The 23,026-nt window shown below is 42.2% G+C and overlaps 1 protein-coding gene across 1 annotated transcript in view; it reads left to right on the top strand.

Moving 5' to 3' along the window:
* The window catches only part of LOC126469787 (uncharacterized), a 104,388-nt gene extending 81,637 nt beyond the window's left edge, over nt 1–22,751 (top strand). Inside the window, exons 8-9 of the mRNA XM_050097041.1 lie at nt 12,609–12,765; nt 20,405–22,751. Coding sequence (XP_049952998.1) covers nt 12,609–12,765; nt 20,405–20,628 — 381 coding nt within the window. The 3' untranslated portion in view covers nt 20,629–22,751. The remainder of the gene's footprint in view (nt 1–12,608; nt 12,766–20,404) is intronic.
* Nucleotides 22,752–23,026: the final 275 nt, after the last annotated feature.

Here is a 23,026-nt window from a genome sequence, read left to right as displayed (position 1 = left end):
ATGTACAGTTTACATCTCCTCTATCCATACACCTTGCTCAGTACAAAGAGTGAATAGCCTCAGGGATAGATTAAACTTCTTCTGAAATACTGCTTCCCTTTCATGTTCTTTTACTCTGATAGATTAATTAATTCAAATATTTCATGTCTTTCAAAACGTTGTAGCAAAGTTCATTATAACTGGAACAAAAATAAAAACTGTTGCAATTGGCAAAACTAAACAGTCACCTCTTCATTTAAAAATTCTTCCTAATGTTATGACCTCCGAGTCTACGCTATGCAGCTGTGAAAATTTCAGTATATGAATAAATATAGAAGACGTCTCATTCGTGTGCAATGTTTCAGATGATAGTTCTTGTAGCGGTGGCTGGATTTTAGATTGTTCCATGCAGTACCTTACGAGATGTCAGATGTGACACTGTGCTGTATGCATGTTCCGGAGGGAAGTCCCTGTTCTATTTAAAGCGTCACGATGTACGTATCTGGAGCTTCTTAAGAGAACGAAACTTGACACATCATATTTGTCATATAGGCGCAACACCTGACGTGGTGATACGATTTTCTGATCACTTGTGGTTCGCATAGCCGCTAATTTGTAAAACAGGCGCCATATTTCTGACAGGACAAGACCGGTGGGTCTGTACTATCTTCGAGGTCTCTGTGACGTCGAGGATGTTGCAGACAGCAGATAACATGACATTTCCATCGTTAGAAACTTATCTACATCTACATATACTTCTTTACTAGTCGGAAAACTTAAGATATTTGGCATTTAAACAAAACAAAAATTGGTGGAGATGTGGACTGGTTGATTCACAGACACATATATTGGACCTAATTCTGTGCAAGCATTCGTTAGGAATACTTTCAATAAAAAATGGTTCAGATGGCTCTGAGCACTATGCGACTTAACTTCTGAGGTCATCAGTCGCCTAGAACTTAGAACTAATTAATCCTAACTAACCTAAGGACATCACACACATCCATGCCCGAGGCAGGATTCGAACCTGTGAACGTAGCGGTCGCTCGGCTCCAGACTGAAGCGCCTAGAACCGCACGGCCACTCCGGCCGGCTTTTAATAAAACTCACATGGCGCAGTTCTTTTAATGCCACATACATTGACGCGCTATCTCAGTGACGCCAATCTTCAAAATTTACGTAAGAGAGGAAATACAGCTTCTCATGAAAATTTATCAGTTCTTTTAAAAGGAACAAATGATGTTAAAATGGCCCATTAATAAAATACTGCTACTGTCTAACCCAGAAAACAAAACTCACTCTGATCAAAATAGGAAATTCAGTACACTCTTAATGTCTCTTCAATTTATCCAAAAGATAACTAACTATATTAGATCTTAGAATTTTTTCATTAAGCGTAAAATTAAGTTAATCTTCCTAGAACCAGTGGAACAGCGAGGGCTTGCTCTCGTGTGATAAACCAGTTCAGTCGCAAACAATCAAACACGATCCAACAAACAAATCCGTCACACATCACGTAGTACAGGCATTCGTCAAATAAATAGCAGCCGGCAACTACTATGACATAGACAATTATGACATTAATCCCATGCTCACACCCCTCTTGCGTACTCTGGTCAATTCTAAAGGGGTGATGCGGTACTCTAAAGGGGAGGGCGCCTGGTATGTGATTTCTGCAGTTGACGCCCACAAAACAAATACGAAGGTTGGAACTTTAATAGTGGCAACAAATCAGTAACAGCTTGCACTGTACGTGGTTGAGAACTGTCATGCAAAATGATGGTCAGGTCCTGCAGAAAGTGTCATCACTTCTGTGGTGTCGCCGCCAGACACCACACTTGCTAGGTGGTAGCCTTTAAATCGCCCGCGGTCCATTAGCATACGTCGGACCCGCGTGTCGCCACTATCAGTGGTTGCAGACCGAGCGCCGCCACACGGCAGGTCTGGAGACACTTCCTAGCACTCGCCCCAGTTGTACAAACGATTTTGCTAGCAATGGTTCACTGACAAAATACGTTCTCATTTGCCGAGACGATAGTTAGCATAGCCTTCAGCTACGTCATTTGCTACGACCTAGCAAGGCGCCATTATCAGTTGCTATTGATATTGCAACGAATGTACAGACAAGAGCTACGTTCAACATTAATGGATTAAAGTTAAGTATTCCACCATCTGCGTCTGTTTTTCTAAGGTCCAATTTCATTGACCTGTGCCAGACCTCACGCCAGCCTGCGTGAGCTTAAACGCGTGCCTTTCGGCTTCCTCCAAACTCCGTGGGTTGGCTCTCCTGCCAATCCACAACAACTTCTGTCTCCAAGCTGGTCGTAGGTTGTGTTCCAAAAATGAACAGCATAGAGACAGAAGTGATGAAACTTTTTGCAGGACCTGACCATCATTTTGCAGGATAGTGCAAACTGTTATTGTTTTGTTTGACTGATAGGGCTGCTAAGTGCTATACTGACTTAAGCCCTCGTAAGTTCAACTCGATTACTAAACTGAAGGGAACACTTCACGGCATTCGCTTCAAAACTGCTACAAATCCGTCGGGAAATAGACCGCACCGCTCGAACTGTCAACACAACTGGCCCTGCTAAGAGTGTCCTACGACTCCCGCATCGCTGGCAACGGGTTATACACAATGCTGGTGACTACTTTGAAGGTCACGAAAACTTTGAAACACGTATCTATTTTGCACGAGCTGCAAATAAATAGTTGCCACGAGTAAAGTTCCAACCCTCGTACATGCGGAGCCGGCTTTCGTATCCAGAGTATAGAGGCATTTAGGGGCACTTCTCATGCAACAAACAGTCCTCGTCCCATTGAACAACAGCAATTATCCGCCCGCAGTCTGCTTCACTACCGGCGTACACCCAGTGCGGCATCAAGACTCCTTCAGCAGCACCACCGCCTGTGCTGTTAGTTTTTATCGCCGTTCCTCCTCTGCACGCCGACAGCGTTCGTTCATGTGCCGCGCGTCCGCAAACCAGGTCAACGGCCCACCACTCCGTTTCTCTCTCCCGCCCCGCACGGCTGTCGTGTGCCGGCACCCAAAAGCTACCCATTCACACCAGGTGGCGCGGAATCGGGTTTCCAACAGCCGATCAGCCGCGCGGCGAATTCGAAATGTGCGGACAACCGGCACAGTCAGCATCTACACGACTACTCTGCAATTCACACTTAAGTGCCTCGCAGAGGATTCGTCGAACCACTTTTACACTACTCTATCGTTCCACTCTCGAACAGTGCCCGGGAAGAGCGAACTCTTCAAGCTCTCCGTCAGAGCTTTGATACCTGTTTTATAACGATGATCATTTCTCCGTATTAATGTGGACGTCAACAAAATATTTTCGCATTCGGATCGAAAAACTAGTGAATGAAATTTCACGAAAAGATTTCGCCCCTACTCGCGTATCATATCCATGACACTCCCTCCGTAATGGACTGCAGTACAAAGAAAAGAAGCTGCCCCTCTTTGAACTTTTTCGGTATCCTCTGTCAGTCCTAATACCGACCTCTCTCTTTTTCATTAGATGCAGTATAGCATACTGTTGCTGTGTACCTTTAATGTTATCATGTTTCAACTTATGCCGAACCGACAAACAGCAAGCAGTTTTGTAAGAAACCCATCTGAATTGCTACCATCAGTTTCGTTACCGACTATTACCTGCTTAAGCGATCCCTCCCGGCGGAGGTTCGAGTCCTCCCTCGGGCATGGATGTGTGTGTTTGTCCTTAGGATAATTTAGGTTAAGTACTGTGTAAGCTTAGGGACTGATGACCTTAGCAGTTAAGTCCCATAAGATTTCACAAAGATTTGAACATTTTTTTAGGCGATCCTCGATGCCACACATGGACGGAACTAGAAGAGGCCGATGAACAATTGTTCATTCATCGATTTTAAGAGCTAAATTTACCTGTCATGCTGGATTCAGTGACGTGATTCTGCCGTAACTAATACTGTATCTTCTGCTGGTATTGCTCCCACCACCTACCAGAACAGCAGGCACATTCAAATCTCAGCCAGATAATCTCTAGAGTGCTATCTGCTTAGACTACTGCACACCAGTCGACAACAATGTGAAAAATTATAATTCTCTGGCCTCAGTAGGAAAGAAGTGTAGCGAAAGTGGGATTGCCTGGCAGTACATGCAAATAGTTCTAGATACGATTACTGAGTGCTTCCAAATAACAGAGAAGCGTACTCAATTATCTGATGACAGTGTGCATGTCATTACAGCCACGAAAAGCAGGAACTTCGCATTTCTGTCATTACAAAGCTAACAATTCTGTGTGCAATCATTTCATGTCACGTGCTGTTAATTGCATGCTGTGGGAAGTAGGTCACCAGCTGCAGAACTACGTGTCATACTCACAAATTATGTTATTAGTACGCAGTTATGTACAGCACTCTGTTTCCACCAGCTATAGCCGTATGTCTCTCTTGAAACACATTCACAAACAGTGGCGAGAAATAGTTATTTTTATTATTTTCAGATCATTCTATCTTATTACTAACGTCTTACAAAATGCTTTATAAGTTATGTTTATACTTTTCGCCTGAATGTTATTCAGTTAGGGCATGAAGTCAACAACACTTGAAGGGCCGAAGTAAATTAAAAATCGTTTACAAAGAGAATTCTTCATGTGAACTAGGTGTTCCACAGGAGAAGCTATATCAGCATAACGCAGTACAAAATTCATAGAAAATTCAATTTAATTCACGGTGGATAACTACCCAGTACGAATGCTACTGGTTTAAAAATTTTACTGCAGAAAGTACATATAGTTCATTCCTTTAGTTTTCAACATATGTTTCTGGATATCACGATATCCAGAACACCAATCTCTGACACACAAGAACACAGCGGCGAACCAGGTGTATTCTGTGACGAAATCCCTCTAGATTGCTTAATATACACTGTCGCAAAAAAAAAAAAAAAAAAAAAAAAAAAAAAAAAAAAAAAAAATTCTGGACCCTGCTGAAGACGAAGGTCATTTTATTGAGGATTGAGGTGACAGGTAGTTCATCATCACAGGTATATATGATAACATATCGAGATCAAATGTAACACACACGTCACGATAAACGGTGGCTAAGTAGTCACATCGAAACACAGTGTACCAAACCCATGTATTCTTGCATGCAGACTATCATAAAGGTGCCCAATAGCAGCCTGCGATAGACTCCGAAGCATGTTGCGCCTTTTCTTGCAATTCGACTGTAGTTGTTGCAGTCCCAGAACAACGAGATAGATCCCACTTCATTGTGTCTCACTCGAGTTCAATTGACGAGAGGTCTCGGAGGTCTTGCTAGCCAGGGCAGTTGTACAACACGAAGAGCACGTTGCGGGGCAGCTGTCTTATGTGGACGCGCATTGTCCTGCTGATACAGCACATCAACTTGCTGTCGGAGATATGGCAGTAGCACGTGAAATGTTGCGGGCACTGGCCCTGCGGAAACAGCTTATGTGATCGCGAGATGTAATTGTTGTGTCTGATGGTGTAAGGAAACTGGTTCTCTACTTCTGAAAAAAAAACCTTTTAAATAATAAAACATGACCTGTACAAGGAATCTGACTACCCCTGTTAGAAAAAAAAAGTTTTGGCATAGTCTTTGTCAGAACGTGCAGAATCTTATGTGAGGCTAATTAATAAGAAGTCAATTTTAATCTAAATATGGTATGCCAATGTTTACATAATAAAAAAATAAATTAGGTAATTCAGTACAATTTTTATATAGATGCGATAAATCACTTTAACGGGCGTCAAATGAACAATTAAAGTCAATACAATTCCAGTAAACCTGTAAAAGAAAAAAGAAGTATTGTAGGGGCCTACATAGACGTCGCGCATCTGCTAGATGCCCACGAAATACGTAATTTTGTTTTGAACCTGACAGCCAATGAGAAAATAGGTGCAAAAGTACTATTGGTCAGTTTTCAAGCAGTAATGGCGTATAGCATCAATTGGTAATATACGTAATTTTATGGTAGCTAATTGTAATGCACAAAAAATAACATATGTACTACCTCCAAAAGAAGTTACACAAAAACATTAAAATTAAATTATGATGAGCAGCAAAATGTCTGAGAAGAATTTTGAAAGGAAATTATTAATTGAACTTTAATTTGGCGGGTTTTCAACACTGTCAACAAGACGAAATAATGGAAAGAATATTTATTGGAATTAAACAAAATTGAACCTTGATATTGTGACAGTATTTTTAAAATAGATAATTTAACTGCAATTGTCTTTAATTTTGAAATGATAGAGAGCGTAATAATTTTCTTTTAATGTCTTAACTGTTGCTCCAGGCAGTGGGATGACGTCAGCGGCGATTCGCGCGGACGATGTGTGAAGTCAACTCTGGTTCGTGGCGTGAAGATAATGATGGATCCTCCTGTTTCATTAATATTCCAGTTACGGCGGTGGTCCACGTCTCCGTTGTAGTGAAATCAGCTGGTAGCACTGGCGCAAAATAATAGTTCCAGTGTGTGCGTTGTCGTTACGCGCGCGACGTTTTATTATTAAAAGTTTATTTATCACGCTGTGCAGGGTAGGTCGGAATTATGCAATGCCTTTAGTATTTACGATATATAGCCGGTTAATGCCAATACTTCGCACAGTTCTTTCACTGTGTTGTCACAGGAAAACAGTCAACTGTGTTTATCACTATAACAGTGAGTTAAACATGAGTTCAATTTACGTCGTCGTCTTTAAGACAGTTTGGATGATATAACAAATGTTTCTTGATCATATCACAGCACTGTTCTTTTACTTAACATTTTGGTTTCCTCCACTTTCACGCAATTCTAACAGTTAGTGTCTCCACACGACAATGGTGTCTTGTTCACGGCTAATTGTCACAAGTTCACGCAGTATGTAAAATCGTCACTGCAAACGCTCAATATACTTTTCAGGTTTTACTGTTCGCTTGATAATGCACGATCTCCTATTAACACAGCGGACGCACTGTAATCAATTGTTCCTCCGCGTATCACCGTCTTTCACGCCGAACTTTGCAACGTTTCTCTACCCGCGAACCGGCCACGATACCACAGCAACTCGCACGCTCTCTATCGATAGTCGTTCGCTGTCTCTCTGACACAGTACTTCTCCTAACCTAACCAAAGATTTACAAAGCATATAAAAACAGAACATTCATATATGTAAAATATAAAACAGTAGTAAAATGAATGAAGAAACGATGTGACGTATTAACAAATAAAGAATAGTTGAAATAAATGATACATACGTACTATGACAAGGTAATGCACAAAAGAAAAAAAAAATATTATCGACTTTCGGGGAAAGCAATTTCTTTTTAATGGAACCCCACACAATGAAGCCTGTGATGGAACTTGTGTGTCTGGGTGAATGAACGCTGGAATAAGAAGCACAACAGATCCACGCCATCACTCAGTTACAGACAGAACCTACTGTCTTCACCGAAAACAACAGATCTCCATTGCACCCTCCAGTCAACGCTTTCACGTCACTAGAGTAGCCGTGGTTGGCGGTGTCGTGGCATCAGCGGGAGCCTGGGCAGAGGCACACGTCATCTTAATCTTGCTGCAAACATATGGTTCCCAATGGTTCCTGATCACACAGCAGGTGCAACATGTGCCCGGATATGATCCCTGTATGATGTTCGCTTTGCTAGCGCTGCTCGCACAACGCACTGATCTTAACGTGTGTCTGTAATATGCAGTAGGCCGATTGATATTTTTTAAAAATAACGGGAATCCGGTATATCGATATTTAAGAAGATATCATTATCAGTTCTCTATAGATCGAAGAAAAGTATCGATGTATCGACGGTGAAAGTATTGGCATACCTGGTAACTGGACCATCGAGATATATGGGCCCTGTTACGCTCTTGTGACGTCACTATAGTCGCCTTGTCCGCCACTCTTCACGGACACTCGACTCCTGCAGGGCCCATGGGAAATCAATATTTAATTGAAATGATGCCAACTAAAGGCTTTAACATTATCATGGACTATCGAGAACTTGTAGGCACTTAAACACGCAGCCAAGAATTATTAAACTCGTTTGAAATACTTACTCGCTCCCTGCCGAAGATGGCTGCCGGCGACCTTGCCGGCGCGAGCGACCCAGCAGTTGTAGTGTGAAAATTGCCTTGATGATGTTAAACGTTGCAGTTCCTGTTAGTAGCACTGAGCGCCGATTATGTCAGCATTTCCCCTCGCAAGTCTCCGCCCACCGTCATGAGCAGTCTTGCCATTCAGATATCATTTTCAGCAATTGTTTGTGAACAAAACAATTTTTGACACAACTGGAGTGCTATTTCTTCACGTCGGGAATCTTGTTATTCCACTCACATCCCCACCCCCAGTGCAGTCGGACTTCTTCTTTCGTGCCACACACACTTACTTCACAGAGTCAAAGAGGAAGATTGTACGTGATGACAGTTCAAAAAGTAATGAGACTCCTTCACACAGTGAAAGTAAAATTATGTTCTACTGCAGTTTCAAAAGAAGAATTTCAAATATTTACCGCAAAGTGTGAAAAAATTTTGATATAAAGTAATAAAATCCGTACGCGATACTGACATTTTGATATCGATACATGGATACATGGGGTAAACAGTTTTGAAAAGATGTCGATATGTTGATATTTTTATCAGCAGTCCTACTACACAGACGTCCAAAAATTTGTCTACAAGTGCGCAAAAATTCCTCGTATCACTAATGTAGGCAGCGACACATCGTTGATGTATCGGGCCCAACATGTGCAGCAGTCTGTTGATAAATCAATCCCGTTTCCCGTAGGTCCACAACGTCACACCGCTCAACTTGAGCACATACTCGTCAGTGGGGTTTGGTTGAACCGCAGAATGATTCTTGCAAACACTTTTCATCTCTAAACTCAGCATTAGTATGTTGAACGAGATACATATTTGAAAATGTGTACATCATTGTTTTCTTCTTTCTTACACCCTTGATTACCTAGAAAGAAAGTGTTCATTTCAAATTCTTCTGTTGGTAAGGGTTTTTACTCATTTCATTGTGTGAAAGATTGCGGACTTCCTTTGGCTGTCACATGATTCACTCTATCGCGACATTTGTCTAGGAAACGATTCACAGCTATATATCTTCAGCGGAAAACGTATACGCATGGGTAGCCAGTGACAAGTGGTAGCCTTTACCACGTAGAACATGGACTGAGCGGCTGATCCCGGCGGAGGTTGGAGTCCTCCCTCGGGCATGGGTGTGTGTGTTTGTCCTTAGGATAATTTAGGTTAAGTAGTGTGTAAGCTTAGGGACTGATGACCTTAGCAGTTAAGTCGCATAAGATTTCACACACATCTGAACATTTTTGAACCACGTAGTAGAATGATGGAATGCGGGTCACGTTTTGTGGCTTCGGTCTCAGGCGGACACAGCAATCAGCCAAGGGACATGCGGGCCTGTCGCCCAGGTAACTTTGCAGTTAAACGCTGCAATAGGACGGCGTAGTGCTCCACCGTGAATGTTGGCTGGATTGCTGCAACATGTTGTAGCATGAAGCAACGATTCGCAGCCAGCTACGTAACGGGAACTGAGCACTTGTCAAGACACACATGGGTAGGGCAAGCACTTGTGTCGTCAATTCAGCCGGTAGCTTCATTCCATCGGTGCCGTGTTCTCGTCGAGCGCAATCAGATGTGCAGCCAAAGGGCTGTAGCCTTATCGAGCAGCACCAGCAACTAGACAAAGCCACTCTCTATGAGCCGTCATCTATTCCTGATGGTTCCAGGCTCCGACCGAGAGCTGCCGAGGCGAGGTCCCTCATTGTATGCCACCGCCTGACACTCCAGCCAGAGTATTGTGAGTTCAAACCCAGGACGCCACACGCTCCTGCCTACCGCCTTGGATCATGGATAGAGAGCATCAGCACGACCGTAAGCCCACCTTCACACGGAGCCACTGACGAAGGCTACTCAGTGGCGCATCCGCTCGCAAAAGCTTCGGTTTAAATGGAAGAGCAGCGCCACCGATCTTGTGCGGCGCTCACTGGCGGACTACGGTTACTAGTAGTTAGTAGCTCAGAAGCGCCAGTGCCCCACCACCGGAGGAACTACGCCTCCAAAAGTGGGCTTCACACGACGCCACTCGGTGGCAGCGCTGACCGGCGAAGCAGGGCAGCATGTTCACAGTCGCCTCGTGACGTATTGGGATTGCTTGCTGCTTCTGTTACTTTGGTAGTACGGTGGTGTAGCTCATATTGTTGGCTAGTGGTGGAAGTCAATACTGAAGATTTCATCTGTGAAGCTGAAAATCATCCATCGATGATTGACATGCAGTATGGAGTGTGAGGAATACCCAAATATACTGCAGAAAAATTTTTCACAGGACGTTGGAAGCAAACGTTCTACAGGGAAGACGAAGAATGGTGAACTTGACTCTCATTCCTCCCAACTTATGGTGAGACTGTTGACATGTCGTATGCAACATAATTACTCAAATCTGTATCTGTCTCGATCGCGGAAGAGAACAGCATCACACAGTAAGTTCTTCTAATATGTTCAGCAGATTCTGAGCAAACATTCGGAGGCCAATTAAGAAACCTTCATTCTTTAACAAGAAAGCAAAAATTACATTCAACATATTTTCTGGCTCTACAGAGATTGTACCCGAAAACTCCTTGAAAAGAAACTGTCTCCATATTAACGCAGTAAGGAACATGACATACCTAACAATAATCACCAATGATTATAAGAGGAAATTAATTACAGCCTACGTACAACTGCCTGGTTTCAATAAATTCAATTTCATTGTCAATTAACTTCTTATGAGGCAATCAATTATTGAACACTGATCGATTCTGCCATCTTTTACTTGCTCCAACGTCAAATATCATGGGCCTGTGTTCGGAATCACTCCTGACCGCCAACAATATAAAAAAAATGATTTGTTACTGTAATAAAGCGTTCTTGCTTCTGGTGCCTCCTCCAGTTGTGTGCCGGGTGACCCATTTTCATCCGCTATGGTGATAACCACAGTAGTAGCTTCTGGTATTCTGTTTTCATTCATTTCCAATGACCAAACCATATCAGCTGTTTATGTTGTATGTCGTCAGAGATACTCCTATCAATTTTCATTCTTCGTCGGATTACGCCATTTCTTATTCCATCAATGCTAGTACAGCTTGAGCTTCGTCTCAAGTAATCCATTACAGCGGCAGGCAAGCAGATTTTTTGTTTGCTATTGTCCTAGGTTTCTGCTGCGTACAAACGTACGCTCTGGACTGTAGTTTGCACATCCTCTTCTTCGTTGTTCTTCTTATCTTTTTGTTCACAGAACAGAGTTCATTGCCCTTGTTACAGCTCGCCCTCTATTAATCCTATTCGTGATTTCATCATTACTTGTGCCCTGTTCCTTTAATAATACCCGAAGAAATTTTGCTTTTTCGATGGCTGCAATTACTGCTCCGTCCATCTCCAAATTATTTACTTTTACCGTTCCAACAGCCTCGTTCAATTTCAGGGCATCCTTATTGTATTCCTCTTTAAGCTTTCTTATCATATAGCTCAGATTAACTTCATCTTCCGCAAGTGCAATTTACCTGCGAAATATTCTGCTGTCACTCCCATAACCTGGCGCCTTCTATATCATGTCTGCAAGACTACCTACATAAGGCTTATTATGTATTCCGAAGTCTATCATGTACGTTGTATAACTGATCAGTATCAATAAAGTACAGCACAAGGAGCACTGTGATTTTCACATAATAAAATGTATTGCGGCTATATCTTTTTTTAATGAGATGCTGTCGTCAGCAATGATGGAGAGATGAAAATTCAAATGTTTTTTTTTTTTTCCAGTATTTGATCAAAATATTAATTCCTTTGAAGATGACCGGTTTCAGTCAGTAATGACCATCTTCAGATCTTTCTGCACCATGTCCTAAAGTGATAAAGCCTAATGGTAAAACAGATCTGAAGATGGTCACTGACAGAAACAGGTCATCGTCAAAGGAATTCGTACTGTGATCAAAGACTGGAATAAAAAACATTTGACAGTATTGGATCACTGTTTGTATTCGCGACTATGTTGCAGCTGGTGATACATGTAAATTATTGTAATTTCCATGTCTCAGATGCCTAGTTCTAAGTATCTTCCGTAATAAGGACGTGATTATTTTCACACATTGGTTACACTACTTACGTCAGATACGAAAGTATAAAATTACACATCTTTACACTGTTTATTTTTCGACTAGACTAACGACCTGGCGTATTGTGTCACATATAGGTTTGACTGTAACCACTTATTTCTAATAGAATGCCGCTCTGCGACAGAATACTCTGCCATCGGCGTGCTTTGCGGAGCAGGTGCCAGCTGATGGACGCAGCGGCCCTGCTCTGCCTGCCGCCCGAAGTGGCCGTGCGGTTAAAGGCGCTGCAGTCTGGAACCGCAAGACCGCTACGGTCGCAGGTTCGAATCCTGCCTCGGGCATGGATGTTTGTGATGTCCTTAGGTTAGTTAGGTTTAACTAGTTCTGAGTTCTAGGGGACTAATGACCTCGGCAGTTGAGTCCCATAGTGCTCAGAGCCATTTGAACCCTGCTCTGCCTGCGGCGCTCTTTCTCCTGTTTGGAACTCGCGGTTGCTGTGTTGACAGAGGAGCCGCTCGACGCTGATGGTGTGGCTGCTGGTGATGCTGGTGTACGTCGTGATGGGCCTGGTCACGTGGCTGCTCGGCATGCTCCTCAGCTTCGCGGCGGACGGCTGGAACACGCACTCCACCATCGCCGTCTCCGCCGGCTTCCTGGATATCGGTACGGCAAACTACCAGCATAGCAGGTCGCCTCTGTCCACTATTTCCCTCAGACTAAACATGCGTCGTCGCGTATATGCCATTACGAATGCTCTTCAACCTTTGTTGTCGTTGTCATCCTCAGTATGAAGGAACTCAATTTTAAAAGTTCAGTGCCATTTCTGGATCTGACTTTTTATGAGAGGTTTACGTGGTTACTACGTAGGAAGGATTTAAACCCAAATGTGTGAGGGCATGAAATGTATTAAGCCATTCTAACATGTCTGTTCGAGTGCTACATGGCTTTTGTGGAGTTCCACTCCGACTGTGGATGATCGGTTTAAGGTTCAGTTAGACTACGACAAATAATTATAGATCCCGTTTGTGGTGTCACCGCCAGACACCACACTTGCTAGGTGGTAGCTTTAAATCGGCCGCGGTCCATTAGTACATGTCGGAGCCGCGTGTCGCCACTTTCAGTGATAGCAGACCGAGCGCCACCACACGGCAGGTCTAGAGAGACGTACTAGCACTCGCCCCAGTTGTACGGACGACTTTGCTAGCGACTACACTGACGAAGCCTCGCTCATTTGCAGAGCAGATAGTTAGAATAGCCTTCAGCTAAGTCTATGGCTACGACCTAGCAAGGCGCCATTAGTAACATTGCATGTATCTACAGAGTCTCACTTGTATCGTCAAGAGCGATGTACCACAAGTATGGATTAAAGTTAAGTATTCCAGAAGCTACGTACTTTTCTTTATAGCATTCATTACGTATCCTGTTTCAGACCTCACGCCCATCTGCGTGAGCTTAGCGCGTGCCTTTCGGCTACTTCCGTGGCGTGGCTGTCTTGCTACGCCACAACACCGTTCACTAGGCAAGTAGCAGTAGCATATAGACCAGTCCACTTAACCACTTGTTATTCGGCGACAGATCCATATGAAGCGGCATAAATCCAGTTTATTCTCGACGCGACAGTCATTGGAAATACCTACCGTTGCTCACCCTCCTAAGAAGCGAATATTCGATCTTCATACAGATGCGTCTAAGCAGAGGGACTCTAACGGCTGCGCTGTTATTTCCTGAATATATCATCAAGATTTACTTATCTAGAGTATTCGGCTTGAGGGAAATTTGGAAATTTGTGATAAGGTTCTATGGGACCGAACTGCGTAGGCTTGCACACTAATTAAACTAACTTACACTAAGGACGACAAACACACCCATGCCCGAGGGAGGACTCGAACCTCCGACGGGGGGAGCCGCGCGAACCGTGGCAAGGCGCCTAAGACCGCACGGCTCCACCCCCCTCCCCCGCGGTGACTTGTGGGAGTGGGAAGATGATACACATGTAGTCCACTTGATTCAAATAAGAAGCGCATGGACTACGTTTTGATACAGGAAAGAGAAAATGTTTGAAAAATTATAAGACATTGCCAGGAGTGGATATCAATTCATGTCCTGTTAATAAAATTATTTATATAAATAAGTACTTAAAAGGTAAGGAAATAAGTACAAGAATAACTCGAGGAAAATGATATACAAGTACAGAACCCACCAGATAACAGCGACGATTGTTGGATTAGTCCGAAAAACTGTACACCGAAAGCATCAGATGAAACAAGTGGCTTCAAAGACCAGGTTGGAGAAGATAGAAGAAACAAGAAAATATACAAATTCCTTTACGGGAGAAGGTACAAAAAGTTATATAAGGCTCTAAGTAATCAACTACAAAAAAGAAACTGATAAATACGGGGAAGAATGGCAACAACAGGAATATTGAGAAATTTAGGCACTAGACAGGAAGGGGCGATATTGTTTGATGTACAGCAATAAAGTAAGTAAAAAATTCAGTAGGGGAAAGAGAAACAATATGTGGATGATGATGGATGAGAGTGGTAATGGACCTGCAAAACAGAAAGGAATGTAGAGTTAATTACATGAGGCAAAAGGGCGTCCAGATGCTTTTAATACGTGGAACAAAAAATAATTACTGGAAGAGGATAGTTTTCCAATCACTAGCAAAGAAACTGAGATGGCAATGAAAGGAACTCAGATGACAGTTAAGGAAAGAAAATGTGGAACGTCTACGTGGGCTTCAGATTGAACTGGTCAAAGTATTAAGCTAAGCAAATGTGGATGTACTGCATTTGTGTTATATTGATGAGGAAGATGAGTGGCCAGATGATTTCACAAAACCAATGATGCTGCCAGTACCAAAACTATGAAAGAACCACAAAATTCTCGTGATATAGAACATTGCGTAATACCTAATCCGCCAAAGAATTGCAATCTAAAGTTGAGAGAGAATTGGATGAAGAACATTTCAACTTTAGAAGCGGGAAACACACAAAAGTGCAGTTCAATGCTGCGAATAACTGGGGAAAGGTGTCTAGAAAAACCTAGGGAAGATTTTGTAGTTTTTATTGACTTCGAAGGAAACGTAGTGTTCGTGAACTAATCTTATGTATGCCCTGAAGAAGATCGGTAGGAACTGGTAAGAAGGATACTAATAAGGGACACTAATAAGTGAGATTAATAATCCATTTTTGCAGGCTGTTTGATTATTAGAAGTACAAACGAAACTAAAGAACTGTGAAACAAGCCGTTAATCCTAGTAAACACAGATCTATAAACCAATGGTTTCCCTCATACGACTTACTCAACTCTTAGATGAAACCTCAGAGTCCCTGAGGATCCATTGCTGCAGAGCTGCACTTGAACGCTTTTCAACAAGATTTCCATATGGTCACCGTACACGTGAAGACAGGCTACAGGACGTCTGGCTTCGGAGGAGTACCTGAAAAGTTAAAAGCCTTACATATCAGAAATACCAAGCTTGTATGTGATAGCAGTTCCCAAAATATTTCTACATTTGCATCTACATACCATGGTATTTCAAAATCTTCCTGACTAACGTCTGCCGGTGATATATTACGTCATGAGGAACAACATTTGTTAGAGACGAATTTTTTTTTTTTTTTTTTTTTTTTCGCGAAGTGGTGCGCCACAGCTCCTATACTTTATATTTGAAAAATGTCATATTATCGCCTGCTAGTAAAATTATTTATACACGCAGTCTCAGTCGTCTGACCATCAACAGGGTCATAAAAGTATTCACAGCTTTTTGTTAGGCGATATGTAAAATCGTTATCTCCAGGTGACGAAACTGATATCAAACCGTAATATGCATAAATTATGTACTCAGTGGTAGCACAGTTTTTAGATCCCGACGTCGTAATTTGTATTACTGAAACCTGGTAGTCAAGGAAGGCAGAATTCGGTTACGACTGTGGACGGGGCCGTAATCAGTTACTATTGGTTACCTTTTGCAATTACACACGTTTATTTTAAAACGGTAATTCCAGACACAGCAATAAATCAATATATCACACGTTATTAATGAAGGAATAAACAACTGTGTAATTAATAGCGCTTTCAGTGCATTACAATTTACCAAATGGGCATAAAATACACACACAGCATATAATGTTTTAAAAACAAGCCAATGTGATCAAAATTAGAATTTTAAGGCAAGTAACCACAGTCACGGCTGAAAGCCTGTAACGCCAAGAACGGCAATTATTAAAAATTTACAAACATATTTTACAACAGCAATACAATAGCAAAGGTTAATTTAAAAAGACAGGTGACTGATCACGGACGGGTGAGACAAAATGATGGCAAACTTGGTACCACAATCACTTAAACCTGCTGAAACGCCAAGAATGGCAGTTATATAGAAAAATTTGAATCAATAAAACAGCAAATAAAATAATAAAACACAAGGGCCAGTCACAGACGGTGCACCAGGAATCGACCTCTGAGTAGGTCCAGCAAAAAACAATTTCGCGATCCGTGAGATAGGCAGCCAAGAGTTGCAATCACTTCACAAAATGGTAACTCATGCTGGTGGCAGTCTAACAAATGACTAATGAAAATCTTTCTGAGGCTACCTGGCGTCCAATAAACCAAATGCAAAGATGTAAAAATACGACAAAGCCGGAACCGGCGGTCTGGACTCTGCCCACAGAATACTGTGGAATCACTGTGGAACCACTACCACCAGGGTAGAAGAATCACCAACCAACCTAAATCAAGAAAGCTGTCAAAACTACGCGCCTAACCAGACATCAGCGGCAAGGCGAGGAAGCGTACACTGCTGTTACATACATCAACCCCAAGAGCATGTAAATGGGGCGTTGGCGGCCACGAGGCAGGAAAAATACCGCTTATTGAACTGTTGAACTTAACAAATAGTAACAAACTGAACGCAAAAATAGTAATTAGAAGTCTAGGAAAGCCAATCAGATCCGCCTTCCCCAAGCACTCCACTCGGTGCTCTTCGCCTCGGCAACACTACGAGCAGCAACACGAACCAAAGTCACTGGAGAATCGTAAGACCTCGCAATGCTGGAGGTTTCTCTACTTGGATCCAAATGCACTCAACTTAAATATTGCAGGATCCGGTCTACGACGAGGTCGTGCCTCTCGTGACCACAGGCCATTGGTTACGGCAATCCTTGTACGCTGCCAGCGGTACCAGCATGTACCCGCACTGTGCGGACCTGGCTCCTGCTGAGTCCCCAACCCAACTGCACACTGACACGACCTGGAAGAACAACGACGTCGCCCCAAAGATAGGGCGACTGTTACTACATATCAATAACCGCCGCTGCTGCCACTAACGGGCAAGCGACGCTTGCAAAGCCAAGTGGCGCCAGTTAACTCGAGAAGACCAACAACCGCAACCATGTCAGCTAAGCGTTACGGTCTGGCCTCCAACAGAGGACAGAAACCTATAAACAGAACCAACATGAGCCACTGCACAGCTCAGTTACGCTATAATAACAGTGTATTATTCATGGTTTCTCCATCTGACAATAACGATTTCATGTTTCGTCTAACATGGCGCTGTAAATATTTTTATGAACCTACTTATTTTCGCCGTTTCAATTAATTATTGAAAACTAGTGTATGCCGACATTAGCATGTGATGTTATTTATATGTATTTGACGATGCTGGTGCTGATTCCGCATTTAACAGTTGACTATGCCACTATGGCTGCAGTACATTAGGACTTTGTTTTTCTGAAACAGGTATGCCTCTTCATATTTAAATCGCACAAATGTAAATTTTGTCAGTACTACTTTTCATTATGCTCTATATTGTTCTTAAGCTGTATACAGTTTGCGAGTGTATTCATGTTTTTCCCATTTTTGCTGCAGATCTGATGATTGTCATTAAAGACCGAAAAAGGTAATCTGTTAACAAAAAGTTTGTGACCGTAGACGTAAATTAAAGGAAACTTAGTCATGAAATTAGTCGTGATTAATAAATAATTGTTACGCAACTGTTGCAGTTTTCGTCATTTGAAATTTGTCTTCCATTCGCTTTACTGATACAAATTTTAGATCGTTTCTAATATTATTCTTAAGTACACGTACGATATGATGCGCTTAAGATGTTCACCAGTATTATTGTAATCGGACGCTGTTGAGTTCTTTCCCTTATTCATAGGCTCTGTCTTGTACTGAGGGAACTGTAAAACTGCTGTTCATTACACCACACAGAAATTTTCCCCAAGATCCTCTCCATTTAATTACAATCGTCCATCGACGTTTTTCTGTATATTATGTCAATAAATTAACAAACGACGGAGCTGATCCTCCTTGCTGCACAAAACGGGTTAGAACACTATTGCAGAAACAACGAAACAAACATGCCAAATTTAAACAGACGCAAAATCCCCAAGATTGGCGATATTTTACAGAAGCTCGAAAATTAGAGCGGACTTCAATGCGAGACGCCTATAACAGTATACACAATGAAACTTTGTCTCGAAACCTGGCAGAAAATCCAAAGACATTCTGTTCGTATGTGAAGTATGTTAGCGGCAATAAAATATCAACGTCTTCTCTGCGCTATAGCAATGGAGATACTATCGAAGACAGGGCTGCCAAAGAAGAGTTACTAAACACAGCCTTCCGAAATGCCTTCACAAAAGAAGACGAAGTAAATATTCCAGAATTTGAATCGAGAACAGCTGCCAACATCAGTAACGTAGAAGTAAATATCCTCGGAGTAGTGAAGAAACTCAAATCACGTAATAAAAGCAAGTCTTCTGGTTCAGACCGTATACCAATTAGGTACCTTTCGCAGTATGCTGATGCATTAGCTCAATACTTAACAATCATATACAACCGTTTCTCGACGAAAGATCCGTTCCCAAAGACTGGAAAGTTGCACCGGTCACACCAATATTCAAGAAAGGTAGTAGGATTAATCCACTAAAGTACAGGCCCACATCGTTAACGTCGCTATGCAGCAGGATTTTAGAACATATATTGTGTTCGAACATTATGAATTACATAGAAAAAAACGGTCTTTTGAGACACAGTCAACATGGGCTTAAAAACCATCGTTCCTGTGAAGCACAACTAGCTCTTTACTCACATGAAGTTCTGAGTGCTATTGACAAGGGATTTCAGATCGATTCCGTATTGCTGGATTCCCGGAAGGCTTTTGACACTACTACACAAGCGGCGCGTAGTGAAATTGCGTGCTTATGGAATATCGTCTCAGTTATGTGACTGGATTTTTGATTTCCTGTCAGAGAGGTCACAGATCGTAGTAACTGACGGAAAGTCATCGAGTAAAACAGAAGTGATTTCCGGCATTCCCAAAGGTAGTGTTATATGCCCTTTGCTGCTCCTTACCTATATAAACGATTTGGGAGACAATCTGAGCACCCACTAATAAAGTCATCAGAAGACCAAAACAAACAGCAAAACGATTTAGAAAAAATATCTGAATGGTGCGAAAAGTGGCAGTTGACCCTAAATAACGAAAAGTGTGAGTTCCTCCACATGAGTGTTAAAAGGAACACGTTAAAATTAGGTTACACGATAAATCAGTCTAATGTAAAAGCCGTAAATTCAATTAAAAACCTAGGTATTACAATCACGAACAACTGAAATTGGAAAGAACACATAGAAAATGTTGTGGGGAAAGGCTAACCAAAGACTGTGTTTTATTGACAGGACACTTAAAAAATGTAACAGACCTAACGAGACCATCTGCACTACGCTTTTCCGCCCTCTTGAAAATACTGCTGCGCGATGAGGGATCCTTACCAGATAGGACAGACGGAGTACATCGAAAAAGTCCAAAGAAAAGCAGCACGTTTTGTATTATAGCTAAATATGGGAGGGAGTGTCACAGAAATGATACAGGATTTGGGCTGGAAACCATTAAAAGAAAGGCGTTTTTCGTTGCGTGGGAATCTTCTCACTAAATTCCAATCACCAACTTTGTCCTCCGAATGCGAAAATATTTTGTTGGCAGCGACCTCCATAGGGAGGAACGATCGCCACATTAAAATAAGGGAAATCAGAGCTCGTACGGAAAGATATAGGCGTTCATTCTTTCCGTGCGCTATAAGAGATTGGAATAATAGAGAATTGTGAAGGTGGTTCGATGAACCCTCTTCCAGGCACTTAAATGTGATTTGCAGAGTACCCGTGTAGATGTCGATGACCTGTAGATGACTTCAGCGTTAGCGAAAACTCTCGTAGTGGTGCTAATGTTGTGTGTTTGATGCCGTGTAGCACAGTGCGGTGAGGCACGCGACTGATCGGCGGTCGGCACTTGTTACAGGCCTGGAGTTCTACCTGCTGCACATGGTGTACAGCTACAACCGCTACATGCACGACGAGGCGCCCAAGTTGCGGTACTACGACCCGCAAGTGGCAGCCGCCCGCGAGGTGGAGCTGGCGCGCCTGGGCTACCGCGAGGTGCACATCCTGGGCATCCCCATCACCGCGCCCATCACCCCCACCGAAGAGCCCAACTGGCGGCCAGGCTTAACGACGATCGTCTGAACACACATCCTACTTCCCGCAAGATCTCGCCAGTCTGCTGCAACGCATGAGCTGTTTAGACCTCCCGCAGAGACTGTATCTGATTCTGAATCACAATTTTTGGTCTTAAGTTCTGCATTTCTTCCCCACTTTCACTGAGGGTAGATATGTTCCCAGCGAATCTTATCACTGATATCATTTCACTCTGAGTTTGAATCCCACTCCTGACCTTTCCTTTTTCCTTCAACGTACAGGTTGATCGTTTCTAATACGAGCGCTTCGTTCTTGGTCTTCTATTTCTATTTTTTCACCATAGCTCAAGTACATACTATGTATTAGCCGTTTTCCCCTGTAGCTTACACCTGCTTCCTTGATAATATCAACTTATCTGCCATATGTGCTGCCACGCTACGAAAGCTTCACCGCAAATCAACATTCAGCTTCTACCTTCCCTCGCACACACGAAGGGATCTCTCACTTCCACTTACATTTCAGAGACGGCGTTTCGAGAGTTACCAATGTGCAGCAATGTGCAATGGTGTGAAGGTGAGAGAAAAAGAGCAAGAGAGAGAGAGAGAGACTCTCCTGCTTCGGTAAAATTTTGGCTTTTTTCCAAAAACAAATACAGCAGATTTGGAGGCCGAATGAGATTTCATCAAACTGTAAAACTGCTTGACTTGAGAAATGGGTACGAATTATGACTGAATATATGACTTAAGATTCAACGGTTCTCCAATGACAACACACTTCAGCATCGTACGGAGTAATTTCCGAAAAGGAAATGACGTTGTGCGTTATCTGGATATTGTTTCTCTTACAAGGAGACGGCACGACCGTGGGGTCCGGGATTGGTCAGAAATTTTGTGTCAATGGACTAACATTTTATACTCATAAGGCACTTAAGAAACTTTGGATCAATTTTCCCAGGATTTTCCGGGTAGTGCGTCCTAATATTTTAACCACATGAGGTGTTAGGAGTCCTCTTTCACCACACAAAATTTCGGACAAATCCCCGACCCCACACTCGTGCCGTCTCCTTGCTAGTTCGCGATAGTTGTAATCTTCCTGCAATCTCCAGAGGTTTATACTCTATCGAAAGTAAAGTAATACGAGTAAAAGTATCCATAAAAGTAGTTCAGATTCCTATGTCAGTATATGTGTAATCTTTCACCCCTTTCATGAGGGCATAGTTCATGTATTCTATAATTGTCAGTATGTCTCATTCATTCGACATTTACATCCTCAGAAAAAAAGATTACTTATATCTCGACTTTCCCGACTGATACTGACTTCGAAGCTACACTTCAAAACCAAAACCTTCTCTCTCCTGTACCAGTTAACCTACTCCAGCTCCACACATCGATTTACTAAACATTTTAATTGTACTATCAACCTGTGCTGTTATTTTATGTCTAAGATATGCGTTCTTATTGTTAACAGAGATAAACAAAACAGAGAGAATTTACAGAAAGAAATACGTAAGGCACTGGCAAATGAAGCGATCACTGTGCCTTTGGGTGGTTCTTCAGTCGTTCAGAAAGTGGACACTGGCTCCCAGTCCAGTTTCGAAATACCGTTCTTTTAACAAGAATTGACAACACATTCCTCTGCATTGATATTAATGTCGTTACTACTTCTTTTTAATTCCGTATACTAAAATCGCAAAAGAATTGTATTAAACATTACTGAATTACATATTAAGTATTTTATTACATATTAATTACTTCATTGATTCTCTTTAGTGATTTATTGTCGTATATTGGTATGTTAATTGAAAATTGCCTTTCTTCTTCCTTTATAGTTATGCATCCTGTATCTTCACTTTTTAATGGTATGTTACCATCACGTTTAAAGAATTTATGATGCATTACGCCGGTCATACATATTTTTTTCGCTACTGGTTCGAGCGAACACATTCTTACTTCTTAGGCCAGGAGAGAGTAACATCAACCGGTAAAGTAGAGGCATCGCCTTCGATTCTCAGTATCTGTCTCCAAATTACCTATATCAGAATTGTGGTGGCTCGAGAACTGAGAAGTAATATTTATATTGTTTCGTGAATTGAAATGTGATCTTTAGACTGTCAAAGCCAGCTGCGTCTCATGCCAGAAAGTAAATAAAGTTGTCAGTTTCTACATTATGAATTACATGGCCAACCTTTAAATTTACAATATACAACTGATAGCCACCGTTCACACATCATATCCCGTCTGCGGAATGTAATGCTGTTTCTCTTTAACTGTAAATTTCTCAAGGTCGGATATAAGGAATTAAGTATAAATTCGAGTCAGCTTCGTCAGTTATTGATAAGTCAATTCAAGAATAACGTTTTCCACTTCTTGCAAACAAGAACATTGTAGCACATGCCTGTGTTAGCGTTGAGCGTTTGAGACGGACGAAAGGATATACCATTATTACA

The sequence above is a fragment of the Schistocerca serialis genome, chromosome 1 (genome assembly GCF_023864345.2).
Source record: "Schistocerca serialis cubense isolate TAMUIC-IGC-003099 chromosome 1, iqSchSeri2.2, whole genome shotgun sequence".
Taxonomy (NCBI): Eukaryota; Metazoa; Arthropoda; class Insecta; order Orthoptera; family Acrididae; genus Schistocerca; species Schistocerca serialis.
This window is presented reverse-complemented; position numbering and strand designations above follow the sequence as displayed.